At 35.8% G+C, this 27,022-nt stretch overlaps 1 protein-coding gene across 1 annotated transcript in view; it reads right to left on the bottom strand.

Annotated features, from left to right (window-relative positions):
- Positions 1–23,412: 23,412 nt before the first annotated feature.
- The window catches only part of LOC102863523 (latrophilin-3-like), an 807,096-nt gene continuing 803,486 nt past the window's right edge, over positions 23,413–27,022 (bottom strand). Inside the window, exon 25 of the mRNA XM_006891975.1 lies at positions 23,413–24,212. Coding sequence (XP_006892037.1) covers positions 23,413–24,212 — 800 coding nt within the window. The remainder of the gene's footprint in view (positions 24,213–27,022) is intronic.

Here is a 27,022-nt window from a genome sequence, read left to right as displayed (position 1 = left end):
ATTATCCAGCTTTTGGATGCATAACAAATAATTGGAAGACCACAGCTTAAATCAGATGCACCTTAGTCTTCAAACTGACATCACTACTCCTCGATAATTTGAAAAGGTCCCTAACTGCAAACTTTCCCAGTTCAATGTGGCTTCTTATTTGCTAACTGCTGGTACCAAGGGTGTTAATTGTGGATCCAAGTGAGATGAAGCTTTTTGACAGTTTGAATCTACTCTCCAACCATTATGATGTTGCTTCTCAGTCCAGTGGTAAGGATCTTTATTTTCTTGACATTGAGATGCAATCCATACCAAAGGCTGTATTCTTTGATCTTCTGTAACAAGTGCTATATGTACTCCTCACTTTCAGCAAGCATGGTTGTGTCATCTGCATAAAGCAGATTATTGATGAGTCTCCCTCCAATTCTGATGGCACACTCCTGCTCATAGAGTCCAGCTTCTTGGATAATTTGCTCAGCATACAGATTGAGAGGTATGGAGAGAAAAAAATATCAACCCTGTCACACTCCCTTTGCAAATCCAAACCATGCAGTGCCCCTCGCCCCCTGCTCTGTTTGTACAATAGTCTCCTGGTCCAGATATAAATTCAGCATGAGAACAATCAAGTGTTCTGGGATTCTCATTCTTCTCAATGTCAACCACAAGTTGTCATGATCCGCAGCATCGAACACCTTTACATAGTCAATAAAATCCAAATAGACGTTCTACTGGTATTTCTTACTTTCAGCCAGGATCCATCTGACAATAGTAATGACATGCCTAGTACCACTGCCTCATATAAGTTCTGCTTGAACTTCTGGCAATTCTTTATCTATGTACTGTTCCAGCTTTTTTTGTAACAATCTTTAGCAGTATTTTGCTTGCATGTGATATCAATAACATTGATAATTTCCACATTCTGTTGGATCACCTTTCTTGGGAATAGGAGCAAATATGGACCTCTTCCAATTCATTGGTCAGACAGCTGTCCTCCAGATTTCCTGACAGAGACTGGTGAGTGCATCCAAGGCTGCATCTGTTAATTGAAACATGTACTTGGTGTCCTGTCGATTCCTGGGGCCTTTTTTTTCTTTTCCCCTGTGCCTTCAATGCAGCTTCTGCTTCCTCCTTCATTACCGTTGGCTCCTGTTCATATGGTACTTCCTGAACTTTTTCAGTGTCAATCAATTCTTTCTGGTACAGTGACTCTGTGCCTTCCTTCCATCTTCTTTTGATGCTTTCTGGGTCATTTAATATGTTGCCCATCACGTCTTTCAATATTTTGACATGAGGCTGTCTGTAAATTTGCTGCACTGAGACAATTTGGGGTGACTTTGGGACTGAAACTTTTGTCATTGGTGTCTCAAATGCCATTTGGGTTACCCTTGATGGACAAGTTTTGGTGGAGCTCCCTAACTAAGACAGACTAGGAGCATAATGGGCCATCTCCTTCCTAAATAACAGGTCTTTAAAAACATTATGAACACTAAACAAAAAGGTTTTTGCTGTTGTTGTTGTTGTTATGTGTCTTTAAGTCAATTGTCACCCATAGCGACCCTATGTACAGTAGTAGCTCTGAACCCTGCTCAGTCCTGACACAGTCTCACTAATTCCAAAACCCCACCCCCATTGCCCCAGTTACTGTATCAGTCAATCTCATCTGAGGTCTTCCTCTCCTGTGCTGTTAGTCCCCTTTTCTGATCATGATGTCCTTTTCTAAGGACTGGTCTCTCTTGGCCATGTGCTCAAAGTATATGAGACAGAACTTCAAGATTCTCACCTCCAAGGCAAGAATTAACCATCTCCAAGACACACCTATTTGTTTTCTTAGCAGTCCACGGTATATTCAAGACTCTTCTACAGCACCATAATTTGAAGGCATGAAATCTTGATCTGTCATCCTTAGTCATTGTCCAGCTCTCTGATGCATAACAAGTAATTAGGAAGACCATGGCCTGAATTAGGCACAACTTTAGTCTCTAAACTGACATCATTGCTTTTCAGTACTCACGAGAGGTCTCTGACAGCAGGTTTTGCCAGTGCAATTAGTCTTTTGATTTCCTGACTGCTGCTGCTAAGAGTGTGATTGTGGAGCCAAAGTAAGAAATCTACTTCTTTCAAGATTACAGCCAAGAAAATGCTATGGGAACATTTTACTTTTTGCATGAGGCAAATTATAAGTCAAAATGAACTCAACAACACTAAGACAGTGACAAGAGAAAGTAAAACAAGACAGATATTCATTCTCAAGAATTAGAGTAGGTTTGCATTTTGCTCCAGGAAGTTCAGGTGGCCTATTGGTAAGAAGTTGTTCTGCTATCCTGAAGGCATGATGTTCAAATCCATCAGCTGTTCCTTCTGGGAAGGATGGACAATCTTCTCCTCCTTGACTAACTATCTCTGATAACTTATCTAGGGCTGGCTCTGGGTTTGTTCCGACTGGACAGTACTCAAGAAGAACATCAACATGGAGTTTGAGTGTGTACTTTGGTCTTAAAGCTCTGGTGATATTAAGTTGCTGAAAGTCCAAAGGTACACAGTTCACCAGCTGCCCTACAGGAAAAAGATGGGCAATCTCGTGCAATTTAAATGCATTTTCAATGTTAAAAATAAATGGAAAATCTTCATCAACTTTTAGCTTCATTCTGGTATTATAGGATTTCATTTTCACAAAAAACAGGTTTTTTAAGTATTTGCAACACTCTGCTACATAGTCGGCAAATATATTCTCAAATAATAGTCAATTTTCCAAGGACATGTTTACAAACTTATTTTTTTCTGTGTAAATAATTCTTACTGTGTATCAATTAATTCTGCCTGATTTACAAAAAAGAATTGACCCTTTACTACTATAAATTAAGTATAATGACTGTGTGATAATAGTGATGATCTCAGAATTAAAACTCATTGTCACTGAGTTGAAAAAGACTCATAGCTGACCCTCCACTCTGTGTTCAGGGGGGCTGTAAATCACACAGAAGTAAGTTTCCCTTCTTTCTCCTAAGGAGCCATTGGTGGATTCCCACTGCCAGGCAGGCAAACTGTCCTCAGATTAGTGCAAATCTGAAGCTCAGCCACCAAAGCTCCATTAACGATGATGATAGACCACAAACTTTGAGCATAACTTTTTCTTCTATGAACTGTTGTTGTTGTTGTTATGTGCCATTGAGTCGCTTGCAACTCATAGTGACCCTATGCACAAGAGCTCTAAACTCTGCTCTGTCCTGTGCCACCTAGCCATCTCAAATGCATTTATTCCCATGACTCCAGTCACAGAATCGATCCATCTCATCGAAGGTCTTCCTCTCCTGTGCCGCCCCTCCACTCTGCCAAACATGATGTCCCTCTCCTCTCCAAGGAACAGTCCCTCCTTGCAACATGGCCAAAGTATGTCAGAAGAAGCTTCAGAATCGTTGACTCCAAGGAGCATTCCGGCTTCACCTTCTCCAGGACAAACCTGTTTGTTCTCCTAGCAGTCCATGGTATAGTCAACACCCTTCTCCAGCACCAAAGCTCAAAGGCATCAATTCTCTTTCTATCAACCCTATTCACTGTTCAATTCTCTGATGCATAGCACGTAATTGCAAAAACTATAGCCCAAATCAGGCTCACTTTAGTCTCCAGCCTGATATCATTGCTGTGAGGTCCCTCACAGCCAACTTTCCCAATACAGTTCGTCTCTTGAATTCCTGGCTGCTGTTACCAAGAGTGTTGACTGTGGAGCAAAGTAAACTAAAACTGTTAACTGTCTCAATCTCTTCACCATCCATACTGATGCTGCCAATTGGCCCAGTGGTGAGAATCTTGGTTTTCTTGACGTTGAGCTTCAATCCATATAGCAGGCTGTAATCATTGACCTTCTGTAGCAAGTGCTTAAGGTCCTCCTCAGTTTCAGTAAGCAGGGTTGTGTCATCTGTGTAACGCAGTTTGTTGATGGCTCTTCCACCAATCCTGATGCCACATTCCTCCTCGTACAGCCCAGCGTCTCAGATGATCTGTTCTGCATACTGATTGAAAAGGTATGGAGACAGAATACATTCCCGACGGACCCCCTTCTTCATTTTGAACCATGTAGTGTCTCCCTGCTCTGTTCTGACGACTGCCTCTTGGTCCAAGTACAGGTTTCGCATTAGCACAATCAAATGTTCTGGGATTCCCATTCTTCTCAGAGTCAACCACAGCTTGTTGTGATCCAGACAGTTAAAAGCCTTTGCATAGTCACTGAAGCACAGATAGACATTCTTCTGGCATTCTTTGCTTTCTGCCAAGATATTAGCTATAATATCCCTAGTACCATGATCTCTTCTAAATCCAACCTGTACATCTGGCAGTTTTCTGTTGACTTATTACTCCAAATGGTTTTGGATAGTTTTCAGCAGAATCTTGCTTGCATGTGATATGAATGATATTGTTCTATAATTCCCACACTCTGTTGGGTCACCTTTCTTTGGAATGGAATTCATGAAAAATGTGATTTGATATTTCAGTTGAGGGTTTTTGTTTTATTTTATCAGCACACTATCTAAATTCACGAATTGGGGAAAACCTCATAGTTTAGTAACTAGCTACAATTATTTTAGAATAACTCTTTTCTTTTTTTGGTACTTTGATCTCTAGTGACTTCTTAGAGGTAAGGAGATGCTCTTCCCACCCAAAGACACAAGGTTCAATTCCATCAGCTGGTCCATGGGAGAAGGATGGGCAATCTCCTCCCCTGTAATTATCCACCTTTGAAATCTGCTTGAGGGTCAGCTCTGGGTTGGTTTGGACTGAATAGTACACAACAACACAACATTCCTATGTAAGATTTTTCCAAATAAAAAAGGTATTATCTTAAAAATATATGATTTACACAAATGTCTACTATTTCTTAAGTAGGAAAATGTGATCTTCTGTAACAATAGGCTCTGCAATGAATCCACCGCACCTTCACACAGTTTTAAAATGTTACAAATATCTGGGTACTAGCCATAAAGAATTGATATGGGGGGCTTGCTTTGTTTTATTTGAAAATGCTATTTCAGCAATTCTGAATCTAGAGCTGAGAACAACTTATAAAACAAGCAAACAAACCACACACTAACCCTTAAATTGATTGCCCTCATCATTGACCCTCCTTTGATTTTCCAAGGCTACAAATGACATAGAAGGAATTTACCTTTCTCTGGTGGAGTAGAAGATTCCAAATGCTACAAATGAACAGTCTTTCAGCTAGCAGCACAACACCCTATGAGCTAGTGTACATGGACAAGATCCCCCTGAAAACACCTGGGATATCTCTTTTTTTGATCCTCACAATCACATTTAAAAAACATTTTGTTAAGCCCTTTTCTTTTTTTTTAATTTAGTTTGTTTATTTTTCATTTCGATGAACATGTACAGAGATTTTGGGATTCTATTCATTCATTGTTGCACCCTTCTCCCTGCACAAATCCCTCCCCCCTTCCCCCCCCCGCCCCGTTTGCTCCTCTCCTTGAAAAGCAAAAGAAAAACTCCCTCATTGGTATATTTTAGGGCATTATTTTTATCGTAGGAGTACGCAATGAGGGTTGCAGAGTGGATTATATTTGGGAGTAGGGGGTGGGGTTTGGGAAGGTGCGGGGGGATTGTGTACCAATAAGCCCTTTTCAAAGTAACTAAAGTTTTGTACATCATAGTGACTCAAAATATTTGGATGTTTTTGCTCTTGATGTTATTCTGGTTTCTCTTTAACAAGGGAACTTGTGCAATAGTCTCAAGTGATCTGTGCTACTAACACTAAAGTCTATAGTCTCTGACAGTTCAAATACACTACAAACTCTATGGAAGATTCGTTGTTGTTGTTGAGTACCGTTGAGTCAAAACTAACCCAGAGCTGACCCTCAGCGGGTTTTCAGAGGCAGTTAATCACACGGGAGAAGACTGCCCATCCTTCTCCAGCGGATTGCAGCACAGTTTCCTGCCACTTGGCCACCAGAGCTCCCTAAAGTCCCTGTAAATCTCCTACGGGGAGATTTACAGCCTCAGAAATCTGAGAGAGAACCTCTATGAATCAGAATTGACTTAAAAACAGTGAGCTGGGTGGTATTTTACAAAAATAGTTACTAAATTTTAACCTGTTAGGCAATTTATTTACCATAATGAATGATGCAAAAAGTTAAATGCTGGCCTCTGAGCCAAAAGGTTAATGGGTTGAAGCCACCTAGAAACATGGAGGGGGAAAGGCCTGGAGACATACTTCTGAAAAAGCCTTCATCATTGAAACTTTTCAAAGTTCTACTCCAACATACATTGCTTTTCATAGTCAGAATACTGGACACTAACGATTTCTTTATGCAGTTTAAGTACACATAGCTCACAATTATATATGACAAATTAATTAACATTGTTAGATGATAACAACATTTATGTTATCTGTTCTTGTTACCCAGATTATATGAGTTGAAGGTAACTGTAGATATGTTTTCTTACTTTTACACCTGGAGAAGATGCATTTAGTGGAAATAAACATTTTAGTATTATAAAGACACACATTATTAAATATAACTAACACTTTTAGAAATTAATTTTTTGTAAATTCTGAATGATACTATTTTTTGTGCATCATTTCCTCAGTTTTGCTATACGTACTTATCCTATGTGATTATTTGCCATGACAAAGACCAACCAATATTTCCAATTGCAGCAATCAGATCAACTCTCTACAGGCTCTAAAATTTGCTTAATTATCACTTGTATTTCTACTGTGTTTACACATGTATTTATTAGAACAATTACCAGATCTTTTGTAACATATGTTGTAATATTGAGTGAATTGATTGCAGCTTAGTGTTTAACCACTGCACTACTGAAGCTCCTTAATAAGCAATGACCACATTCAGTATATAGTGAGATCTGGTAGGCTAGTAGTGAGCACTACTAATCCAAAGGTACACAGTTTGGATCCATCAGCTGCTGCATGGGAGAAAGATAGACCATCTGCTCCCATATGATGTATGGCCTCTGAAAATGGAGTGGAGGGTCACCCATGTGTTCATTCCATGGTGACAGTAAACATCAAAAATAACAATATTCATATACAGGTTCCAGAACTGTGCAAATATTTTGCACTTAGCTATTAACCCAGAAGTGTGATGAAAGAATGATCAGGTAATCTGCTTCCATGTATAGATTATATATATATACACACATGCCATTTGTAGAGTTCTTTAAAGGGTCCATTACACTGAAAGTGAATGTCCTGCTTGCATATTTGGAAATTTTATTGAAATCAGACCAAAAGCTTGGCAGTAACACACATATATACTTCAAATGCAATTATGCCCAATCATATCCTTATCTATATCTTTGCACATGTATAGGTTTCCCTCCTTTCAAATGCGATTTTTATAAGAAACTGTACTGCAATAGCAAAGGCGGTTCAAATCCACCAGCTGCTCCACAAAAGAAGGGTAGAATTTACCTCCCATGCAATTTATTGTTTCTGAAAACCCACTAGAGAGACAGCTATAGATCATTTCTGACTTGATGGTACAGAACAACAAATAACAAAAGAGAAAGGGCTTTATGTTATTGTATATATTTTCAACTTTGAGAATTGATTCTATTTTTTTTAATGTTAATTAATTAACTTTTTGGTAAAATTTGGCAAAAACTCAAAAGCAAAGTATGAGATTTTTAGGAGAATAAAATATTGTCTCAGAGTCTTTGTACTGAGTGGAACAGCCCCATAAACACAGCCAATAGCTTATTAAAAGACAGAGAACCTCAGATCAACTAAACTAAGATCAAGAACAACTAAAATAAAGCTATGTATTTTAGCAAGATCTCCAAGTGATTCATAAACTCATTATAAATAAGAAATAGTGCTGTCAAGATGAGATTCTTTGTGTCAACTTTGCTTCAGATATCAAATAGATATTTGATACAAGATGATAAGATGCTCTCTTTTATTAATCAAGATTGGAGGAAGACTCATCAGTAGCCATCATTACATAGATGATTGAAAGTGAGGAGGGATTGAAGTACTTGCTGCAGAAAATCAAAGACTACAACTTTCAATATGGATTACATTTCAACATCCAGAAAACAAAAGTCTCCATCAATAACAGCAAAGTTCAGCAGGACAGCAAACAAAAAAGACTGTGAAAGGTGTGAGGAAATTGGAAGTCATATTCACTGCTGGTGTGTATGTAAAATGGTATAACCACTACAGAAGGCAGCCTGATGTTTTCTCAGAAAGTTGCGAACAGAAATACCATTTGACCTAGCTATCCCACTACAGGGAATATACCCTTAAGAAACTAGAACCAGGATGCAAACATATAGCCACACCCATGTTTACTGCAGCATTATTCACAATAGCAAAAAGACAAAAGCAATCCAAGCACCCATCAAAAAAAGAATGAATATAAAAATTGTGGTATATCCACATGATAGACTATTATGTGGCACTGAAAACTAATGAACTTTAAACCACTAAGCAACATGGATAAGTTTTAACATTGGGCTGAGTGAACCATCTCAGTCATAAAAGGACAAGAACTGCATAGGCCATTGTTATGAAAAATACAGTGGATATGGGGGAAGTGAGAGTAAGAAAAGAATTAATAGAAGATTATGATTGAATTTTGTACCATCAATTATCTCTCCCTCGCAACATCGTTTGCAAAAAACCACGAATGATTACTATTCACAAGGACCTCACCTGAAGGACTGTATAGGAATCAGATTGATTACATCTGTGGAAAGAATTATTGGAGAAGCTCAATATCATCATTGCAAACAAGGCTGGGTGCAACTGTGGAGAAGACCATCGACTACTCATGTGCAAGTTCAAATTGAAGATGAAGAAAATGGAAACAAGTTCACAAAAACCAAATTATGACATTGACTTTTTCCCACCTGATTTTCAAAACCATCTCAAGAACAGGTTTAAGGCACTGGACACTAATGAATAATCACCAGAAGAACAATGGTATGATGTAAATAATAACTATCCATGAACCAAAAAAAGGTCATTAAAAAAGACAGAGGAGTAAAACTAGACCAAAATGGATGTCAGAAGAAGATCTGAATATTGCAGTAAAATGTTTGCCAAAAACAAAGGGAACATATAAGGAAGTTGAAGAGCTGAACAGAGATTTCAAAGGGCAGCTTGGGAAGACAAAGGATTATAATGAAATTGTCAAAGAACTGCAATCAGAAAATCGCTCAGCATTTCTCAAGCTGGAGAAACTAAAGAGCATATTCAAGTTTCGAGTTGCAATATTTAACAGATGCTATTAGCAAAATCTTGAATAAGAAAATATTCAAATCTCAAGTTGCAATATTTAACAGATGCCATGGGCAAAATTTTGAATGATCCAAAAGTTATTAAAAGAAAATGGAGAAGAATACACAGAATCGCTGTACCAAAAAGAATTGGCTGACATTGAAACATTTCAGGAAATATTATATGATAGAGAACCAATGGCAATAATGGAGGAAGTTCTAAGTGCTTTTAAAAAATGACAAAATAAACAAACAAACAAAAAAAACCTCAACAATAAAGCCCCAGGAATTTATGGAAATAATAATGCATTTCAACGAACACATATAGTCCTGGATGTGCTCACCAGATTGTGCCAAGAAATATGGAGGACAGCTCCCTGGCCAACAGACTGGAAGAGGTCAATATTTATTACCACTTTTGTTAAGAAAGATGATCCAACAGAATGTGGAAATTATCAAACAATAACTCTAATATCACATATAAGCAAAATCACGTAAAAAATAGCTGTAACAGTACATCAGCAAAGAACAGCTATAAATACAAACTAGGTTTAAAAAAGGCCTTGACATTAGGGATATCATTGCTGATTTCAGATAAATCATGACTGAAAGTAGAGAGTACCAGAAAGATGTCTGCTTGTGTTTTATCTCCTAAGCAAAAGTATTTGTGTAGATCACAATAAATTGTACCTGACATTGAGAAGAATGGGGATCGCAGAACATTTGATTGTGAGCATGGAAAATCCATACCTACACTAGGAAGCGTTTGCCCAAACAGAGGCAGGGAATACTGCATGGTTCAAAATCAAGGAAAAAAAATGAAAGAAAGTGTCAGAGATGTATCCTTTCTCCATAACTTTTCAACATACATGTGAAACAGATCATTCAGGACACTGGCCTTTATGAAGAAGAATGTGGCATCAGATTTTGAGGAAGACTCATCAATAACCTACATTCTAAAGATGACATGACCTCGTGCCTGCCCAAACTGAGAAGGACTTGAAGTGATTCCCGCAGAAGGTCAAGGACTGAAGCCTTCATTATGGATTGCCTGTCAACATTAATAAAAACTTTCACCACTGAGCCAATAGGCAGTATCATGACAGATGGAGAAAAGTTTGAGATTGTTAACTATTTCATCTTGCTTAGATCCACAATCAACATTATTGGCACTAGGAGTCAGGAAATCAAAAGACAAGTTGCAATGGGAAAATCTCCTTTCAAATACCTTTCTTGGAGTACTTAAGAACAACAACGTCAGTCTAGAGACTAAGGTATGCCTGATCCAAGCCATGATCTTCATGATTGAGTATGACAGAAGAATATGCCTTTGAGTTGTGATGTTGGAATATTGAACAGACTATGGACTGCACTGCCAAGAGAACAAACAGGTCTGCCTTAGGGTGAAATGAATCAAGTTTCTCCTTGAAGTCTAAGATTTTGAAGCTCCATCTCATATACTTTGGGCAAGTTGCCAAGAGGGACCAGTCTTTGGAGAGGGATAGCATGCTGGGAAGGGCAGAGGATCAATTGAGGAAAAGAAGACCCTGGATGAAATGGATTGACACAATGACTTTGGCAGTTGAGTCAAGTGTATCTGAGATTGTAAGATTGGCTTGGAGTAGGGCAAAGTTCAGAGTCATGGTTCACATGGTTACTCTGAGTCACAATTGATTCGATGGCACAAAACAGTTAACATGCAGGAATAGGAGAAGGTAAGGGCTATCTGAAAGGAGTGGATGGTTAGGCATTTTATGTATGACAGCAATCTGGAACAAGAAATGCATTGCAAAGTGACTTGGGGGAGGGGAGCGAGGAAAATATGTCTCAATGAAGAATGAAAATCTATCCTTTCTGTAAACTTTCACTACACTCACATTAAAAAGTAAAAAAGAAAACAAAAATCCTCACCACCATCAGGCCAATAGTCAAAATCATGACTAGATGGAGAAAAGATTGAACTTGTCAATGATTTTATCTTTCTTAGATCCATAATTAAACCTTTGTACCAGCAGTGAGGGAAGTAAAAGATTAATTGGGTTAAGGAAAGCTGCCATCAGGGACCTCTCCATCTTCATCTCACCTACTTTGAGCATCTTCTTAGCAGTAGTCAGTCCTTGGAGAGGGAGATCATGCTGGGAAAGGTGGAAAGTTGGCATAAGAGAGGAAGACCTTCATTGAGATGGATTAACACATAACTGTTAACAACAGGCTCAAGTGTATCAGAGATGGGGAAGGCGGTACAAGGTAGAGCAGGGTTCACATCCTCTGTTCATAGGTTGAGTATTAGTGGTAAGTGATGCAGCAATATATAATAACAACAACATGGTTAGTATGGGTCAATGTTACTTCAGTTTTCACTTCTTGTGCAGGAGACATAGGTACGATTCCTACCAATGCTATTAAGTTAAGGCTATCACATGTCTGTCAGCAGAACTTTTGTGTAGATGTGATTTTGAATAGGTTTCAGCTGATCTTTCATACATCAACACAGGTTAGAATTCCTTAAGCAGCATTTATCACAATAATTGGCATTTCCTCACCAAAAAATTCAGAGTTGACATTTAGTAGAATTACATTTAGAACAGTTTTAGTGGTGCCCCCAACCAAGTAATATTGGAAGAATTACACTTCCAGCATTTCACTGATATATAAAACACTCTATTTTAACAAAAAAGTATTTAAGCATTGCTTTATGTTGTTGTTGTGTGTCATCAAGTAATTTGAGACTCATCAACCCTATGTGCAAGAGCTCTAACCGCTGTTCTGTCCTGTGCCAACCCAGGTATCTCAAACACACTTATTCCCAGCACTCCAGTCACAGAATCGATTCATCTCATCGAAGGTCTTCCTCTCCTGCACCGACCATCCACTCTGCCAAATATGATGTCCCTCTCCAAGGAACAGTCCCTCTTTGCAACGTGCCCAAATTATGTCAGAAGAAGCTTCAGAATCCTTGACTCCAAGGAGCATTCTGGCTTCATATTCTCCAGGACAAACCTGTTTGTTCTTCTAGCAGCCCATGGTATATTCAACGCTTCTCCAGCATCACAGTAGAGTTTATATGGTTGACTTGTTCTCAATTTATTGTATGATTTCTTGAAGATTTCAGGACCAAATATACTTAGGAAATACCACAATATGTACCATTCTTAGATTTTTATAGATCATTTTGTAAAATTATATAGTTAAGAACAATTTTTTAAAAGTCTCCCCTATATTACATTGCTTATCCTGGCTATTACCACACATATTTAAATTTAGAACTACTTTTTAAAAAATAATTTTCTATCTACTGAATACTTCACTAATGCATTGTAAGTTGGTAAAACTGTTTTCAGATGATTGATTTTTGAGAAACTGCATACATAGAAACTAAGAAACTTGCAGTCAATAATCTTGTTCTGATAATGAAATAGCTCGTACATATCAGAGTGGAGCTTTAAGGAGAATTTGTTTTAGACTTGTAAATACGTAACTCTTATGGTGAAAGAAATTAAAGAAAAATGGAGAGAATGGCACACACAAACTCTCATTTCCATAAGTTGAAACTGATTCAGAGCTGACCATCCAATGGGTTTCTATGGCTAGAAAGAAGATTGTCCACCATTCTCCCTTTGAAGTGCTATAATATTTGAACCACCAGAGAGGTGTGGCATTTGAGTTAGCAACACAACTCTCTATGGACTCCATGATTAGCGCTTCCTCTTACACAAGTAATTCAGATGTTGCCCTGGACACACTCATCACACTTATGACAAGAAATCTGGAGGACAGCTAGCTAGACAGCTGACTGGAAGAGATGCATATTTATTCTCATTACAAAAAAGGATGACCCAACAGACTATGAAAATTATCAAACAGTATCACTAATATCACACAAGTAAAATCTTGATTATTCAAAAATGACTGGAACAGTACATTGACAGAGAACTACCAGAAGTACAGGCTTAGTTTAGAAGAGATTGTGGCTCTAGAAACATCATTGTCAATGTCAGATGGATCCTGGCTGAAAGGGCAGAGCACCAGAAGAATGTCTGTGTTTCATTGACTCTGCAAAGGCATTTGACTACATGGATCACGAAAAATTGTGGCTAACCTTGAGAAGAATGGGAATCCCAGAACACCTGATTGTGTTCATGTGAAACCTATACTTGGACCAGGAGGTACCCATCAGAATAGAGTAAGAAAAAAACCGGCATAGTTCAAAATCAGGAAAGGAGTGCATCAAGGATCCGTCTTGTCTCCATACCTTTTCAATCTATAGGCAGAACAGATTATTTGGGAGACTAATTAATCATTATGAGGAAGATTGTGGTATCAGAATTGAAGGCAGACTCATCAATAACTTGCGTTATGCAGATGTTACAACTTTCCTTGCTGAAACTGAGAATCAAGCATCTGCTGTAAGAAAGTCAAGGACTACAGTCTTCAATACGGGTTAATGCTCAACATCAAGAAAACAAAGATCCTCACCACAGGGCTAATAGGCAGCAGCATGATAGATGGAGAAGAGATTGAGATTGGTAACAATTTCAGTTTGATGGTATCTTGGAACCAGCAGCCAGGAAAGAAAAAGATTAATTGGATTAGGAAAAGTCTGTTGTCTGTTATTAAGGACCTTTCCAGAGTGCTGAAGTGTAAAGATGTCAGTCCAGAGACTAAGGGGTGCTTGATCCAGGCCATGTTCTTCACAATTACTTGCTATGCATCAGAGGGCTGAACAATGAATAAGGACATCCGAAGAATTTATTCCTTTGGGTTATGGTGCTAGAGAAGAGTATTGAACATACCATAGACTGTCAAGAGAACAAACAGGTCTGTCCTGGAGAGGATGAAATCAATTTTCTCTCTAGAGGCAAGGATTTTGAAGATCCATCTCTTTTACTTTAGGCATGCTGACAGGAGGGATCAGTTCTTGGAAAAGGACGTCATGCTTGGAAGAGTGAAGGGACAGTGCAGTTGAGAAAGACCCTGGATTAGGTGGATTGACATAGTAACTGGGGTATTTAGGGTAAGTGTGTTGGAGACAGTGAGATTGGCTCAGGATAGGACAGGGCTCAGAGATCTTGTACACAAGGTGGTATGGGTAGCAGGTGACATGATGGTATATAACGACAACAATAGCAACTGAGACTCTTTTTAAGAATTGTTGAATGAGAATTTTATCCTCCCAACTACGTAAGACAACTCAATGCCCTGAAGTTGGAACAAGCTCTTTGCTTGGAGGGACTTCCAAGGAGTTTTCAGAAGGCCTGAATCACAAAGGAGGAGATGCCCATCAACAACTACATAATAATGCATCTTAATTTTTAAATTAACTTTGAAATTTACTTTGGAAATGAGCAACTATATCTTAGAAAGTTTAAGTAATTTACTTAAAGGTTTAGGGCTAATAAGGCACAAAGCCAGAACTGTAAAATCAGATTTGTCTGGTTTATCTCTTTCTGGATAAATTGTGTTGACCCACCTAGTAGAATCTTTACCCAACCACTCTGATTTTAGTTAAACGCCGTCTACCCAATTTCTGTGAAATTTCCAAAGGCAGATCCTCTGTTTTCTTTTGCTTTCTTCACGCTTTTTTTGAATGGCTTGTGTTGCCCCACAAACAACCTTCATTTAAACAAAAAAGTTTTTTCTTCTTTATAATTGTTTAGTTGATAAAATATGGTTAAAAAGAGAAAATGGACTTTAGGTTCACATTTTTAATTTAAAATGTCACTAGTTCTTAGACTGTGAGATCTGATTTTTCATTTGGTACCATGAAATAAATGTGATAAAAGCTGTTTAATATTCTATTGAGACTTTGAATAAGGCTGTGTAAAGTGCTGGCCACATACTAGGCATTCAGGAGCTGCTAGTTCCTTTTCACTTTCTTTTCAGACTCTTTCTAATGATAGTGTATTTCCAATAGTTTGAAGGAGAGGCATCAGAATTATATTTCTTTAATCCTTGGGCTCATTTTACTAATGCTAAAAGTTAGTAAAGGAATCACAATTTCTTAACTTCCAGAAGGGTACTATATATAAAATCAATCTAATTTTGTGAGGCACTTTTGTATTCTTTATTCACAGGAAAAATAAGATCAGATCTCTCATTTCTTCTTTGGATGAGTGATTCATTGGTAACTGATCCTCCTTGTCTCTAGTGCTGAGACTAAGACAAATAATATTATAACTCATTATCTCTCAACTGCAAAGCTTAATAATAAACAGAAACCATTTCATTCAGCTTCTTTTTCTTCCTGAAAAAAAGAGAAATTTCCAGGCACTTTAGATAGGAGCATGAGTTCTTTAGAAACATAAGGATAACAAACAAAAACAAACAACGGAAGCCCTCATATTTTATACTGGATGTGTGATGGGAACGTTTGCAGGCTGTGGGGTTGATGGGTGGGGTTGCTAAGGATTGTAAAGAATATATTAGGAGTCCTTTGCAGTTATTATACTTGAGTAGGAAACATTGTCCCAAAATTCAAGCTTTGGTTTTGTGTATAATAACAATTGACTACATCACTTTTATTTACTGATTTTTTTTATTGAGGTGTTAGCTTATGATTTTACATGTGATTGTACAGAGCATTTACGGAAGGAGGGGATAAAAACGTTGTACAAGGGGAAAATCCAAGAGATTGAAGTCTAGGAGGTGTATATGATAAAAATCATGTCATGGGTAAATATATGAGAATGCTAAGAGACCAAAGCCTGCAATAACTATATTCTTGTTTCAAAATGGACATTTGTTACTGGTGAGGAATAGCTCAATTAGTTGTTAGTTTTAAACATGAACTACCACACTTTTGCATTTTCAAAAGAGAAATCCTGAATTACATTTAATTGCTTGGCAAATGAGAAAATGTTATTTTTTTAAAAACCAACCAAACAACAAACCACTTTTCCAAATTATCCTTCTATCTCTAATGCAGCCACAGAAGCCAAATGATAGAGCACTAAGCTGGCTTTTTCTACAAGTCTAATTTTATAGTTCATAGAAAAAATAAGTGTCTTAACATAAAGAAAAGAGACTTGTTTATAAATGAACACATTCTGTCCACATTTATATCAAGATATATCATCTTTTATTACTTAGGATGATAAAGGAAATCTTTATTTCCAAATAAGGCATGAAAACAGGGTAGAAAGATCTTTTTTCCTTAAATTTTCTTGACTTATATCATTACCATTCAAAATATAAGCCACCGGACAACTTAAAATTATAAGCATTAAAAGAATACTCCAAAGGACTAGGCAATGATTATCAAGAAAGCATTTAGTCCTAGTCTTTATCAGGAGTTCCATACTGGAAGACTTCAAACTATGATTATAATGTTTATAACATTCATTTCTTTTGTGAAACATCTTTGGAGGTCAATCAATATATTTTTTTATTAAGTCGGACTCAATTTTCCAGTTAACTTTCAGAGGAATCAGAGAGAAGAATACATTTTTAAAAAAACCAACAAAACTAGTTAAGTATGGACTTTTTTTTTTTTAGTACTCTGTGAAATTCTGTAGTTTTTGAACAAACGGGATTCATTTCTCTGAGGCAAAATTAACTTATTTAAAATGAAAAAAATTCTGATTTTGAACTAATGGTAAATCTCCATTAACGTCTTCCTTAAATAAAAGTGAGATATTGCTTGTTTTAAAGTTTTTCAATCCAAATGACCAAGTTTTCCAAAATTAGATCCATGGAAGCCTACTTTAAATTTCTCTTTTCCGTCTGCACTTTTGTTTAGTGTTCTAGAATGAAGGTGCACTGGGAACATTTTTAGAAGTATTTGGATTATGGAGTACTTGGATAATACACCATGTGAACAACTACATTTTATGAACTGTGTATAATAATTGAAGAGAGTTCTTGAGAGGAACTTTATATAGCAGTGTTGTTATTTGGTCAAACTTAATGTGATATTCATATATATATATCTACTTAATTGTCATGTTATATGAATATTTCTTGGTTATTACTTTGCACAATGTACATAATTCCAATATAATATCAATATTTATTTCAAAAGATTGATAATAAAAATCTAAAAGTTACAAAGCCACTTGTAGCATTAACTGTGTTGGTGTATAATAGAGTAAGCAGGTAATATCAGAGTGATGGTGAAGAAAAAAAATTCTCATAAAAACATTCATAAAATATTGCCATTTCCTTGAAATAAGCATTAGCTAGATAGAGAAGGTGTAAAAAATGTTGTTGTGTTTCCTGTGTTATATGCAGGAAGAAACTACAGTAATGGAAATGCTAATTTCATTTTTTTCACATATCAGTAGCATTTGGTACAGTGTTTAGAATTTTTATCATTTTAAATAATTATTTCTTTTTAAATGGAATAGTTTTCTCCGTAGATCAAGTTGATTTAAGTTCTGCTACCTCACCATAAATTTGCAACTTGTTCTGTTCTTCTGTGCATACTGTGGTTGAAAATCTTGTTGATTCCAATTGAAGCTTTTTCCTTGTATATCTTCTTGAATTCTGCAAATAATCAAAGTTCTCCTTTCATGTGCCCTCTGAAAAATTTTATTTTGGATTCGCCATTGAAAAAGTTTAATAGGATATGGATTAAAAAAGGAGGAAAACTGTACTTCACGGAAACTTAAGATTACTATTAACAAAAAGAAACATCAAAATATACTTGGCATCAAGACATTTAAGTGGTAACCTAAAGTTGTTAGATGTTTTTAAAAAGAAAGACTAAAAATTTTATTTAAAATAAGAATTTGTAAAACCATAAATACCTATTCTAATGGGGAGAAATCACAGAGTCTGCAGTCTTATAAACAAGTTATTTTCTCTGCAAACCATAATAAAGTATGTAAAAATATATGCAGATGAAAGTTGGAGAATGATTTGGTTTTCAAAGTAAAAAGGAAAGAATCAGGGTTAATGAGCAAACAAGAAAGTTTTTCTTATGGTCTTCACAAGAAACAGCTCCTAATATGGATTTTCCTCACTAGTCTATAAATAAAAATGTGGAAATTTAGCAATATTTTTCAGATGGTTTAAGCACATATTTGCTGATTACAAAATACAATTTACGATTGGATTCAGTGAGTCTATTTTATGAGCTCTATGTAATTTCTCATATAGAAGGAATTTGCAGCAAAATGCTTCCCTAAGCTCTTTTACAGGGTTGCTGTTTCACTTTTGTGCTTCCATGTTCCTAGCTCACTGATGTGCAGAACTCTGACATAAAGAATCACTTAAGACTACAGATGACTCTTTTATGTGGTGAGTTACAATTATGAATTATTAAAAATGAAGTAATTAAGTCTTAATAGCTTGGTTCAACAACACACTGGGAATTTCATACCTATTGTTATATTATTTCAAACACTTTTATTAGAGAAAACAAATTATGCTAATATTTTCACAGTTTTTCAAAACCAAATTAAAATCTGAGGTTTTTTTCTCTGTCTTTCTTAAGGTGAATTGGCAACCTTTGGCGTTTTGTAATGTTATTTAAAAGTATGCCAGGTAGCATTTTGCTACTGTACTGGTGTGCAACTGTTGTTGTGTGCTGTTGAGTCAGAATCAACTCATAACAAACCCTCCAGTGGGTTTTCAGAAGCAGTAAGTTGCTCAGAAAAGATGGGGAGGAGACTGCCCATCTTTCTCCTCATGAGCAGCTGGTGGGTTTTAACCACAAGTCTTCTAATTATTTCAGAGGCATCTCCATTTGTTCCCCTCCACTACTGCATGCAGTTGTTTAAATTCTTGGTTGTTTAAATTCTTTAAGACAGTCATGTGATACATTTGAATGTGTGTGGAGAAAATGTTGGAGATAAATTTAGGGATTTTTAAAAAAATTTAGTCTTTCTATAGGCTCATCTTCAGAATCAAGAAAAAGGTAGTGCTTAAGATTATACTGAAATTAAGAAACAAAAAAACACGTAAAGTACTTTTATCAGTATTTTTAAGATTACTTAAACAAATAAACAAATCCCCAAAATACTCAACCTCATTCTTATCTAGACAGATGCAACTGACCCTCCAGTGGGCTTTCAGAAGCTGTAAAACACAAGAGAGGAAATTGCCCACATTTTTCCTGTGGACAATTGGTGGGTTAGAATTGTCTACCTTTGTCAGTGCAGCTCCTTACTCCCTAGATCACCATAACTGAATTATTAACTATATTTTAATGTAAAGAGATGGTCCATTTTTTTTCTTCAGGAAGTAAAGTATTACCTTCACATAATTAATACAGTAAAAACTTTTTATTCATAGCAATTATTCATATACTATAATTTTTTTATGTTGTATCTTTTTTATCTTAGTAATTTGTAATTTAGTGGAAATATTTTTAACTTGAATAAGGTAAAAACAAGAGGGATGTCTACGTAATTTACTTGGAATTCTAAATTACTACTTTTTTCCACAAAATTTAGATTTCTCCACATTGCCAAGTAGGAATATAGTCTTCGCAACAGTATCAGTTTCTAAATTAACCAGAAATGAGGTCCACTAATTGGTCTTCTGAAAAAACGTGATATGAATCAGACTTTAAAGAAAAAAATACTAGAAGTATAAAATGTCATTACTATTATGCCAGAAATACAGTTGTTGTTGTTAAGTGCCATCGAGTCATAGGTGACTCATAGTGACCCTATGAATGAAAGTCCTGGACACCTGTATAACTTTTGTCCTTTCTCCAGGTTCATAGGGTTTCCAGAGGCAAGCTATTTCGGAAGTGGATGCCACTCCTGCTTCCAAAGAAATACAGTATTGGTACATTTTATAGTCATCGTGTCTACTTGTAGCTGGCCAAATAATGTATGTCTTGCTTGTCGAAAATGTATTTCTTGATAGTAAATCAGATAAACACATTTTGGAAAATACAAATGAGTAAGTCCTTCGTCCTACTTTCAAGAATTTTCAGGGTGGAAATGGCATCAACAAATACATATATAGGTCTATGGTGCTTAGATAATTTAAAAAAAATGTATTTTGACTAATAGTTCTACATGAAAAATCTATAAAGGCATGAAGATTAAGACTTAGAAATTTCTTTCTTAGTGTAAACAGGACTAAATGAAAACATACTATGAATAAGCAAATTTCTGCTGAAAATGTGTGCATAATTGACCTCTTTATGCACCATTTTACTTTCATTCTAATGGCATAAAACGAGGTCAGGGGTTCTCTTCTTGTGAATATCTGCACATGTTTGAGACCTTAAGTCTTGCTGAAAGTACACCAATTAAGAAGTCTCAGAGTCCAACCTTTTACTTCTTTTTGATGCAAGAGTTTGGTAGTAAATTACAGTACTAAACAAGGTTTCTGTACCAGTTTATTTGCAGAAAATTTCTCTTCCCTCAGCTTGGCCTACGCAGAGCAGGGGAGGCTACCATTTTCCAATTTCCATATAATGTAACAAAGCAACCAGGGGGGAAAAAAAGGAACAATAAATGAAGCAGCAACATTAGAAAACAAAAAACAACAAACAAGTCAGCAAACTGAGTTACTTTCCCTATTGCTCTGTGAAGTTAACGTCTTATGAATGATATTAATTCCTAGATACTACTATTTTATTGGTAAAATAAGCCTAGCAATTATGATTCACTGACATTTGTATTTCTGAAGTCATATCATTTATCAAAAAAAGATTTATTAAAAAAAATAGTTATTCTGTTATCAAATGTATTCTAAGTATCTGATAGGTTAAACCTCTGTCAGGTGCTAATAATGCCTGGGTTAAGTTTGGAGTTTTCCAACTTAAATTTATAGTCTTAAAGCATACTCCAATATCTGAAAATTAATGATACATAAAATATTTTGAGGTGATATTAACATGACATTCTGGCACAGCACATTCTCTGTGTGTGTTGTGTCATATACTTTTAATTATATAGAGATAATTGCTTATTGTTTAAACTACTCTTTCCCATATTAAGTTCATTTGTAAGTGGGTGGTGTTTAGGCTTTGGGGGGAAAAAAGGAAAACAAGAAACAAGATGAGAGTGTGAAATTATAATTTGGCAAATTCATTCTAACTTTGCCTGGGGTGGGGGGCTCCATGCTTAAACATTTTAAGCCAAGGCTCTGTAGTTGGAGGACTTGAACATTTCTTTAAAATAATTTTCTTTTTTGCTATTTATCCCATTTGGCTTGTGCTATATATATTGATAAAATACATATTCTCTTTGCCATAAATATTACAGCTTTTAGTCAACTGGGTGGATTTAAATTTTGAACATAAAATAAGGAAGAAATGATGACCCCCCGTTCCCTTCCCCAAATATTATCCTTAAATCTCTAATTGAAGCTGGTTTTGATTATATGACGGCAGCAATTTTATATAATATGCACATAATAACCTATATATTAACCTGCTCAAAAATAATGTTACACATCTTATTTCCACCTACATAAGCATACCCACACAATATTTTTCTGAGTTCACCAGTCTGTGAAAACTGTAATTTTGTGCTTAAGTTCCTCATCTAGGGGGACTGATTTCTTCTGTGTGGCTCATTTGGACCAGAGGATACATAAACTTTATGTATTGAAAATAGAAGGAAAGAAAGGTGAGAAAAAGGAAAAGAACCATAAATCATATAGTACATACATCCATACAGTATCTTCTAAATCTCAATCAGTTGTTTATTGGTCGGCAAACAAGTTTCACTTTACAACAAATATTAGTAATGAGGTCATCCAACTTTGAGACCATACAAAATGGATCATAAATTTTAAAAAAAATTATATGTGCTGCTAATTTACCTCTTGTATTTCTACATTACTTAAAATCTTGTCAAATAAATAAATTTTCCTGTTAATAAACTGAGAATTTTAAGAAAAATCAGTTCAAAATAATTGAATCCTTCAATTATTCTTATGAGGGTACTGAATTCCTTTTAAAAATTGGTAGTGCAGGTGCCCACTTGGAGAGCAGACTGAGCAGTCAGCACTTTAATGCCTAAGGGATAGCCTTTTGTCACATGCAGAAGCCCCACTAGTTCTATAGACACTTCTTGACTTCTAGAATCATAGCTATTGTCTTGGTGATGAACTGCTTGCCAAATATGCTTTGCATTACAACAGATGTGCACAGTAAACATAAAAGTTAGTCCTGCTCTAATTTGAAACAAAACAAAAACAAAAACCTGCTGTTGGAAATATTCTGATTGAATAAAGATATACATAGTAAGGGAGAGAATTCTAATTTTATTTATTTTCCTTTTTTGTAAAAAATAATCTGTTTGCATTACTAGAAAATGATTCTTAGAAAGTGATTGTTTCATTTATTTATTCTATTTTTTTGCTTGATGAAATTGTAAAGAAAAAAAGTGAAAAAATGGAGATAGAACGTAAAGAAATTAGAAGAGAAGGAAGATTTTGCTCTCTTACTGGCAGACAAACTTGCAACACCAGCACAAAAGAAAAAAAAAGAATTTTTTTTCCCCACTACATTAACAGGACTCAAATTCTGGCGGAACAGAAAGCAGACTTATATGTGCAATGCTAGTATCTGTACATTACATAGAAATTGTTCGGGATTTGTTTGTTTTTTCTGCCATTAGTTTTATCATCAGTTAATACAGCAAATATGCACTTAGCATATAATTCTAGAATTCCCCTCCGTTTCATTATTAATTTTGTTGTTTGATTTTGTTTTCACAGCTAGTCCTGCTGTGATGAGTTGTGAGTGACCAAATACTACTATGTGATACAGTTTCGCTTTGTTTTTATGTATGTTTGTGCAGCACTTCAATCTAGATGCAGCATTGTTACTCATGTCAAACAACTGTCCTGGCCTTTTGAAAATCAGGTCCTTGTAATTATAGTAACAGAGCATCAGCGGTGTTAAAACAAACAACAGAATTCAACAAGGCCACAAGAGCGCCATTTTCTTCTTATCTCGTTCATTAACATAATGAAGTCTCCATCTGAGGGGGGTAAAGGGCAGGAAAAGGGCACAGGAGAATTTCAGCAGTTATCCTTCTCCCCTGGGCTGGCCTAAAAATCCCAGTTTAAAAAGAAAGGGAAAAAAACCAAACCAAAACAAAACAAAAAAACCCAAAAATAGTCTGAGAGTTTGTGGTTTTTCTTTCGAGAACAGCATAAAGATTGAGGAGTATACACGTATCACCACTGCTTGTATCAACTCGGGAAGTCAACCGGGTGTTAGCGGTTTTGTACATTTCCACTGCGTGTCATCTTCTATAGACTAGTGACCAAATGAGCGGGTCCTTTAGAGCTTCCCTCGGGAGGGGTCCCATCTTTGTTCGGAGGAACTATAAAGCCATCACTGCTGCCTCGCCCTAGCTGGTAGTAAGTGTGCAGCTGATGGACGTGGTTTCTGGAGCCTAGATTTGGCATGCTTTTGTAGTAAACATCTTCGGCATCACCACTTTTGGCCGCTGGGGGGTCGGTCTGGGTGCTGGTGGTAACACTCTCGGCGGCAGACACACCAGCCAGCGCCGGCATGCTGGTGTAGAGAGAGTCCCTGTGAGGTGACTGGAGATCTTCTGTGTGCTCGTTGGTCAGCAAAGGGAAAAAACTCTCGCTGTGGTCTTGCGGGATCCGCCTTCGGGTGTAATGGTGAGGTTGGTGGTTCTCTGTGGAGTAAACTCTTGGGGGCAGCAAAGGGGCATCGGATTCCTCGTGAATGAGTTCCAAGCCCAAACTCTCCTCGTGGTTAAAAGAGGTGGCGTCATCCAGGACAATTGCATCATCTTCACTCCCACCGCCCAGGTTGTTCACCAACTTGTTCATCAGATTCCTGTTCTGGTCGCTGGAGCGCTCGTGGTTGTTCAGGTAAGAAGGGATATAATTGGAAGTGAGTTCCTTCAGAATTTTTTTCTCTAGGGCGGTCTCATTATGATTATAGCCACGGTCTATGATTTGCACACAGTTGCTCAGGTATTCGCCGCTGGCAATGCTGTAACTATTGCCATGGTTACCATTCAGTGGTAGAGTATCCATGACACTTGTATCCCTGGCATTGTTCAGAAGCCCCTCTGAAAAAGATTACAAAACACTATGACATTTATATCCAATAGGCCATAGAAGACACACACAAACACAAGCCAAAAAACATTCATCGACTATGAAATATGTATAAAGTGCTAGCACTTATACCTCAGTATCAAAACTTTGAAAAGAAAAAAAATGCTATTAAAAAAAGGTTATTGGATAATTGATAGAAAGCTTCTAAATGGAAAAGAAATGCTAAAGTAAATCCTTAACCAAATTGTAAAACATAACTACAAATTTGAAGTTTGTAATTTTCACAAATACTGCCTGACATAATTTGAGCTGTAACTTAGAGAAAATGCAAAATGTTGGTGTAGCCATGAATAGCTTTCAAGTTATACACATAGAAGCTTTCAATTTATACACATTGATGTCAAATGAAAAATGTATTACCTTTAATTTTACATGTTGACTTAACTGAAATAGTTATATTAACATAATTCATTGTGGTTCTTTGAAGTTATTGGTCAAAAGTAAAAGAATCAAACATTATTAATAAGTTGATAGATAATTTTGAAGAGTAAAAGGAAACTCTGACACATAACCACAAAAGGATTATGTTAAATTTCTTATAATGTAGTCATGAAATAATTCTTACTCAACTACATGGCACATCAAGAATTACACATAGGACTTTTAAAATAAGATATTTGCATTTAGGCACATTGGTATTTTGTGTTTAGTTTTTTGATTTTTTACATTCCTCATTAGCCATTGTTTAGCATCATTTGGTAAAAAAATTACAAAAGTATATAGAAAGATACTGGGATTTGACTCCTGAAAACAGTGTTAAGATTAAAGGTTATCATTTCACAGTGAGTGATTAGGTTTTGTACATGTTAAACTTTGGACTTGAAAGGAGGATAAAAAATTTAATGTGGGGAGAAATAGCTGCAGTGAAATAAATTTTACCACACACTTCAAGGCTTTTGCATTCCTAGAATGAACACAACTAAAAAACTATAATAGTTTCATAAAGCATTTCAAATGCAATCACAAAAAACCCACCCTACAAACATTTAACCAACACTTGTAAATAAGGTATTTCTTTATAGAAGACGTAATTTTAAGAATTCTAACAAAACTTCTCAATACACTTCTAACTTGTGAAAATACAGCACTCATTCTATATCTGTGATGCATATTTTAAAAAAGAACTAGTTTATTGCTAGTTTAAATAATGTGTTTCAAATATGCTAGTTTTGATATATGGACTTCTGATGCACACTTTTTATTCAAGCAAAATAGTTTTCAAAACCAATGCATGATAAACCATTAGAGTGCAGCCATCACAGACATAGGGTGGAGCCGTTTATTTTCATATTGTAAGATTCCTTGTAGACAAATCCACAATGTTAAGAAGAAAAAAAAATAAAAATAAAATGCTTTTTAAAGGGTTGTATGTGATGGGTGATTGCTTGCTGCAGAGCCTGCAATGAATGGTATGCATGATGGTTGGGTGGCTGATGCATTGAAACATGTTTATATTTACTTGTTTTCAATGCATTAGGTACAGATTGAAATTTACCATCTTACAAAATACAAATATGTTGCATGTGACACATATTTTTATGATAGCATGTATAATAAAACATAAAAGCTTATGAATTACTTAGCAAAAAATAAATGCTTAATTTAAAAACAATTTAACTCACACAAACAATTACATGAGACTCAACAATCATGTGACATTAAAAGAATCAGACAACAAAGCGTCTAATCTCTATGAACATATATTTATATAAGTCATAGGCTCTTTAGTTTTAAAAATTGTGAGATGAACTGTTTTTAATAACTACATCATCTATATGTGATGCAATAAAAGTGAACTAAAAAAAATTACATTTGATATGCAATGTTTAGCTTTACTCCCATACTTGTCTCTCTGTAGGGCTCTAAACGACAGCATGAAGAAAAGGAAAGAAAAAACAACAAGTAAGCTTACAGCGACAGTAGAAGAAACATGAGTAAAAAGCAAATTGATGATATGCAGAAAAAAGAGTCAAAAGAAATAATTTCCACTGCCCCAAAATTCATGAATCTGTGTTACATGGTTTATCATAAGAAAAAAACACTGGAATGTTAGTCAGAAAATAAGAACCCCCCCCATTTAACACATGCTTTTCTAAAATAAATTATTAATATACATATCTACAATTTATAAATTTCATATGCATACCAATTAACTTTAACATTAAAAAATACCACATAAACCAAGTAAAGTCCAAATCTGAGGGTAAGACATGACTATTTCCACAACTATATTTCAATAATACATATGTATATATCTACAGATGTTAGAACGTACCTGTTCACAAAGTAATTTAAAAATGTGTCAATAAAATTTGAAGTATAACATTCATTTTATGTTATGAGAGGAAAAACCTACAAGCTGAAGGTTTTTATAATTGTGTGTTTTTCCTTTATATCCTTTTTCTTTCCCTGTACAAAGGTAATTACTGCCCCATTGTACCTGTGCAAGTGCTTTTTCATCTTCCATAAATTATATGGGTCAGTATTGCCACTTCCTGTTCTTATATATAAAATTGTTCTAAATATGGATGAAAAAGCTGCCAACTAAATTTGGTCATTATTTTGTATCAAAAATGTGAGAGAGAAAAAGCCAACGATGTCAGGGTTTGATTTTTGTTTGTTGGTTTTTCTGTTTTTTTTGATTGTTGCAAATCTAAAGTAGGACACAGAAGTAGTCCTGACCAGTCATGACCAACAAAGGCAAATAAGAATAGACCAACAGTTTAAAAATTTATGTGTTCAGGATTGATAATGGGAAAGG

The sequence above is a fragment of the Elephantulus edwardii genome, unplaced genomic scaffold (genome assembly GCF_000299155.1).
Source record: "Elephantulus edwardii isolate Elephantulus edwardi_28Jun2011 unplaced genomic scaffold, EleEdw1.0 scaffold00107, whole genome shotgun sequence".
NCBI lineage: Eukaryota > Metazoa > Chordata > Mammalia > Macroscelidea > Macroscelididae > Elephantulus > Elephantulus edwardii.
This window is presented reverse-complemented; position numbering and strand designations above follow the sequence as displayed.